This window comes from Aspergillus brunneoviolaceus, assembly GCF_003184695.1.
Source record: "Aspergillus brunneoviolaceus CBS 621.78 unplaced genomic scaffold BO95scaffold_19, whole genome shotgun sequence".
In the NCBI taxonomy this organism is placed as follows: domain Eukaryota; kingdom Fungi; phylum Ascomycota; class Eurotiomycetes; order Eurotiales; family Aspergillaceae; genus Aspergillus; species Aspergillus brunneoviolaceus.
Genome location: NW_020290749.1, coordinates 455,398 through 461,397, shown reverse-complemented (window position 1 = coordinate 461,397; position 6,000 = coordinate 455,398). Strand labels below are relative to the sequence as shown.

The 6,000-nt window shown below is 40.4% G+C and overlaps 1 protein-coding gene across 1 annotated transcript; it reads left to right on the top strand.

Moving 5' to 3' along the window:
* Positions 1-2,863: 2,863 nt before the first annotated feature.
* BO95DRAFT_325142 (uncharacterized protein) lies at positions 2,864-4,359 on the top strand (the record flags this gene model as incomplete). The annotated part of the gene is made up of 3 exons (XM_025581837.1): positions 2,864-3,452; positions 3,509-3,537; positions 3,766-4,359. Coding segments are annotated over 3 exons (1,212 nt in total), but the record flags the coding sequence as incomplete, so codon positions are not given.
* Between the last annotated feature and the right edge of the window lie 1,641 nt (positions 4,360-6,000).

Genomic DNA, 6,000 nt, shown 5'->3' with positions numbered 1-6,000 from the left:
TTTTAAAAAAATATTTTATTTTTATTATAATTAGAATCTGGCTATTAATATTTTATTAATTATTTTCAGATTATTATTAAATCTAAATAAAGTTTTTTATAATATCTTTAAATACTAAAAACTCTTACTGGTAGTTGAAATATTTAAAAAACTTAAAATATATTTAAATATTAAAAATATATAGCTTATTAAAATATTTTTAATTAAACTAATATTATTTTAAGTATTATAAAGTATACTAATATTTTTATTTACTAAAAGTCCTACTGTAATTAGTTTTTTTTTTATATTAAATAACTAAAAAATTGTTTTAGTTATTACTAACAGTATTAATATTAAATATTTATTTAATAATTTTTAAAATATCTGCTATTATCGCCGGAGCTGATTTTATTTTAATATAATTAAAATAATAATACTTTAGATATATACCGATTATTTTATTATTAATAAAAAATATTAAAATATTTTTAATAATTTTAATCCGGATTTAATTATCTTTATACTTAAAAAGTAAGAAAAAAATAAGATAATTATTATTTTTTATATTAGTAAAAATAAGAATATAAATAATTTTAAAAATAATCTAAAAGATAAATTATTATTAAAAATAGAAAAACTAGCTTTATTTATGATTTTAAATATTATATATACTTAAATAAAAATAAAAACCTAGTTTTCTCAATTTCTTCGCTACTATAATTATTATTCTAAATAATATAAAAAGTAGTATAATTTTATTAATTTATCTAATATTAAATTTTATATTTTTTATACTAGATTTTATAAATATTTTTTAAAGCGTAGTATATCCCTTGGAACTATAAAAAAAAGATCAAACAAATTAAATAAATTAATTAGATTAAATAAATTATTTAGATTAGATAAATTAAACAGATCAAGCAGATTAAACAGATTAAGTAGATTAAATAGATTAAGTAAATCAAATAAATTAAGTAGATTAAGTAAATCGAGTAGATTAAGTAGATTAAATAAATTAAAAAAATTAAAAAAATTAAATAAATTAAGTAAATAAGCTAAATCTAAATAATATTATTATATTATAATTAAAAATATATTATACTTTATATATTATCTATATAAAAAAATATATATATATTACTAATTAACCTACAGTTATTAATCTATTTATTATATTTAATATTTCTAACTAGTAGATATAAACAGTTAAAATAATAATTATATTTTAATCTAATTATAACTATACAGTTAAAATCTTTTTTTATTTTAATCTAACCGCCAGATTATAGCCAGGTTAAGATTAAGATATAACAGTCAGATTAATCCACTCTAGTTTGGCTTATATAATTATTATAAAAAGTTTTTCTCTGGTTTACTATTAATAGTAGAAATTATATTATAACTTTATAATTTATTTTTTTATTTTTTAAAAGCTAGTTTTTATTTTATTATTTTTATATAAAAGCTGATTAGCTTCTGTAAAAAAAGTTATATGTTATTATATATAACTGCAGATACTGCAGTCGGCTGTAGTTCTTTTAAATTTATTTATTTTATTATTCTAATAATTCTTTTAGTTTTATTTTAATCTATTTATATATCTAGTCGGGCTCTGTCTATAACTTTTTAATAAGCTATTTTTAAAATTACGAGACGGATAGATTATACTAATTAAAATATATCTTAAAATAAACAGAAATAGCTGGAGAGCTATTTTATTTGTTTATATAAAATTCTTTTATATATATATTAAACTAGCGCTAGTTTGGTACATAGCATGCGAGGCCTCAGGTGCCAACAGGTGCCTGAAGCCGAGCTCGTTATCAGGGCCTTGGTCCCATAACAAGCAGGAAGAAGCCAGTTCTAATATAATTTAAGTAGTAATTAAAACTTAGCGAAACTAGTCTAGCAATTCTAAAGCATCTGACAAGGGTCTTAGATAGGGGCTTTCGTATGAGTGCAGTACAGTATAAAATGGATAAGTTGCAACTATTAGGGTGTCATAAAGCGGCTGACTTATTAGAATTGATTTTGTATTATTGCCCTAAGCTTTTCTCTTATCTCGATTACCGAGTGTCATTATATTTTGAGATAGACCAAGGGAAAGGACGATACGAGGGAAAGGTCGAATTCCTCTGATTTGAATGAATGGACTTTTGTTTGAGTTAGAACTTTGTGCTTGACGCGATCCTGCTATGGATCTAGACATCTGCGAGATCAAAGTTAATTAGACGCCAGGGTTCAACATGCAGGCATGTTTCACGTGCAGCGCGTCTATTAGGGAATGATGGCGGTTGGATCGCACACCAACCGTCAGCATTCTTGCGCTTTGCCCCACGCTTGAAACTCACAAACTGTTTCCGTTCCGACATGTGCTTGTTCCTCGGGACTGTAAACAAAGGATTTATCTCGCCCAGCATCCTTCTTGATTGGCGCCTTCCGCACGATGAAAGAAATTTTTACAACCACGGACGCTGCCATATAACCTCAGAATGCATATATTCAGGATAGGCCTCATCGTATCTAGAACCGGGCAAATGCGTCAACCCCTTCTCTACTCATTTACAATCTAATCTCTGATATATTTTCACTCGCTTTCCATCCTTCTACTTTCTGGTGTCTCGGGACCGGACCAAGTGCCATCTTTCCTTTTGCCGTTTTTGACTCACCATGAATTAACAATAGAACAAAGAAAGCAAGATTTTCACGACAAAAAAGCGCCATTAGCCCTTTCCAAAATGCTTCTAGCTCTGACGCTTGCACTAGTGCCAATCGCTCAGGCCGCGAATCGTGGAGTATTTGCGCATTACATGGCAAGTATATCATTCTCCGCAGCCAGCAGTGAGTAAGCCCTAATTCACCTAATCAGGTCGGCACCACCACAAAGGACCATATCCAGCAAGATGTCGACGACGCGATCGCGATGGGTCTCGATGGCTTCGCCTTGAATGTTCAATGTCCGACCGATGCGTTCGCCAAGGACCTAATCCTGGAGATGGGGCGCTACATCGAGGCGCAGGAGCTCCAATTCGGGATCTTTATCAGTATGGATGTGTACGCCTCGGGAGGGGCATCGTGCAGCAGCGCAGGCGCTGCCGACTACGTTTCCCTGTGTCAAGAGGCGATGGCACTCGAGGCGTACTACCAGGTTGACGGCAAGTATGTGGTCAGCACCTTCACCTCAGGTGGGGGCACGTGGGAGACGTGGAATCATTTCAAGGCCTCATTGTCCGACCTGGGGTTCGAGGTGTATTGGATCCCGGATCTCGACGACACGGAGGGCTACTGGGACAGTCAAGCGGGCTGGTGGGATGCATGGGGCAATCTCACTGATGGCCTCTTCAGTTGGGAATCTGCCTGGCCAAGTCTGGGACAACTGGCTTCGAAGCAGACTGGTGGGCTGGGAGGGATTGCCCGGGATCAAGTGGTCATTGACGCGGCTGCTAGACAGGGTGCATCCTATATGATACGTTTGTCTTCCTGTGTATCTTTCTGGTCTGAGCTTTTCACTGATGACTGTCAACAGCATTGAGTTTGATGCAGTATAAGAATTCAGTATGAGCAGCTTTCACAATGCTACCAATTAAAACTTCGAGACTGACTAGGACTGAGCAGTATGGAATAAATATCTATCGCCAAGGTGGAGAGAACCTCATGCAACGCCTGAGCAACATCTTGAACATCCAGAGTAACACGTTGCAGTTCGTTGAATACATTACTTGGGTAAGAGTCATCTGTACCAGAATTGGATGATAAAATATAATGCAGAGCTAATTCAAATAGAACGATGGTCCCGAGGGACACTATCTTGGAAATCTGTGGCCGGAACAGAATGGCGAAGCTGCGCTGAACAACTACGCCAACATGACGATCTGGCCTCATACAGGCCTGCAGCCGCTCATCCACTCGTTTGCGACCGCTTTCAGGGCGTTTCGGGGCCCATCGGAAATGAGACCTCAGAATGGGAATGAGGCAGCCGGCGCCATCTGGTACCAGACGCCGGCCTTCGATATACCGTGCCCTTTTGAGGACATCGGGGAGCCTACTGCCACCTTCTGGAGCAAACCTGCAGGGTACGAGACATTTTCCAACACGACCCAGTGGGCGGTTGTTCTCAATGAGACGGTCGGAGGCTATAACCCCAGCGAACTGGCGCTCTTCATCACCACTGGTGATGGTGTTCGGGTGGTGGCCAGCAACTTGACTGCCGGCCTGAATTTCGCTCAGGGCCCGGATGTGCATGGCGGGAGTGATGTTACCATGGTGTTAGCTCCTATTTCAGGTGGCGACTTCCTTTACCATGCCTCAGGAGGTAAATGCCCTGATTCATATTGTAGGGATGGATTCTACAACCTGAACTATCAGGTCTTGCCACTGGTACCGGGGCACACGACAACCGGTTGTACCTATGAGACCTCTGCTCTGCGATACATCCCTTGGAACAGCGCAAATTCGACGGTTGGTTGTCAGCAGTTGCTGTTGAATGCATCAGCCACGGACTCCTGGTATCTTAGTCAAGCTGGGCTGGCCTTGGAATTCGAGACGACTCGTCATTCTTTGTCAACTCGCCGTGCTCTGACAAGCACACTCCCGAGCCTCGATGCCCACTTCAACGCTTTCGATGGGGTCAATGTCACGAATTGTGCGAATCTTAGCGATAACAGCTCCTGCTCCATACCTGAAACCTGCCCCTTGAGTACTGACCATGTGCCATATTTCTTTGCTCAGCGCTCTTTCGCGATTTTCCAGCGGTGCCTGCGGGGCATGGCTTCAGAGGTGTTTGGAGAAAATCTCATATCCGCTTTGGAAATTGACAATCTGGTCAACAGTATAACTCGGTATCTGACACTGCATAATGACGAGGCCGGTTTGGACAGGGCCATAGGTGCCGTAGCTGCGGGACTTACTGTCGTCAGAAGCGGGCTCGGTCCTATCGACGAGTTTGCCAGTTCTTTCGCGACATTACTCGGCGGAATTTTCAGCATGGCTTCTGTTCTTCGGACTCTCACCGATCCCACAAATAGCAGTGTTTTTCTGTCCGAACCTAGCACTGCGTTGAAGACTCGTCTTTTGGCCGGAGTTCAGAGATATAATACTAGCCTCTTCCAGTTCGCCCATGCCGTCTTCGTTACCGGCAATCTCTTCTCCTTCCCAGGCTATGCACTTGACACATCCAATGATCGGTTCGAAGCCTACTACACTACCCGGTTACCAAAAGTCTTTGCTGGGGGCCGCTTCGCCGACCCCAACATGGCCTGCAGTAATCTCGCCGACGAGCTCATCCTGCCTATCCAGCAGGTCTTGCTCGGTCTTCTACTCGCCAGCGCCAATGTGTACATCGTTCAGAATGGTCACCCTGTCGAGGAGTGCGCTTCAATGTGGGGCGGAGTGGTGCTGGACCTGGACTCTGACGATCCCGTGTGCTACACGCTTGAAATTCCCGGATCCGGGGCAAGCAACACGGACATCTCCATCCCGCTCAGCGGCAACGTCTCGGACCTGATATATAGCACTTATAAGATCAACCAGACTGCTCTGGTCAGGAGCTCCCTGCAGTGCCAGTCAACAAACAACCGCTATCATGCAGCTTACATCCCTCTCCCGACAGTCATTCCGGGATCCGGATACTCGACCTCCTCCCTCCCGTCGTGTTTCTTCAACCTGCCCGTCCTATACACCAACTATACTGCAAGTATGAATAGTTCAAGCGAGGGGATATCGGGCACTCCCTGCCAGGTGCGGGGCGGTACCCCAATAGACGGGGTGGGTCACTATCTTCCCTCGAATCTGGCTGCCGTGTTCACCGGCGAATTCTGTACCTGTGCGTCCACGGCATCAGAGTCATTATCTTGATTAGCAGTGACCCAATGCTGGCAACATAAGCGCGCATAGCCAGAACTGAATCCGGCTCCGAGGGATGCAAGAAAGCTGTGTGTCTGATGGCATATGACTCGCAGAAGGCTGTATCAGCTCAGGGTCAACTTTTATAATGATGGTCATGTTGCCGAGGGGAGAAGA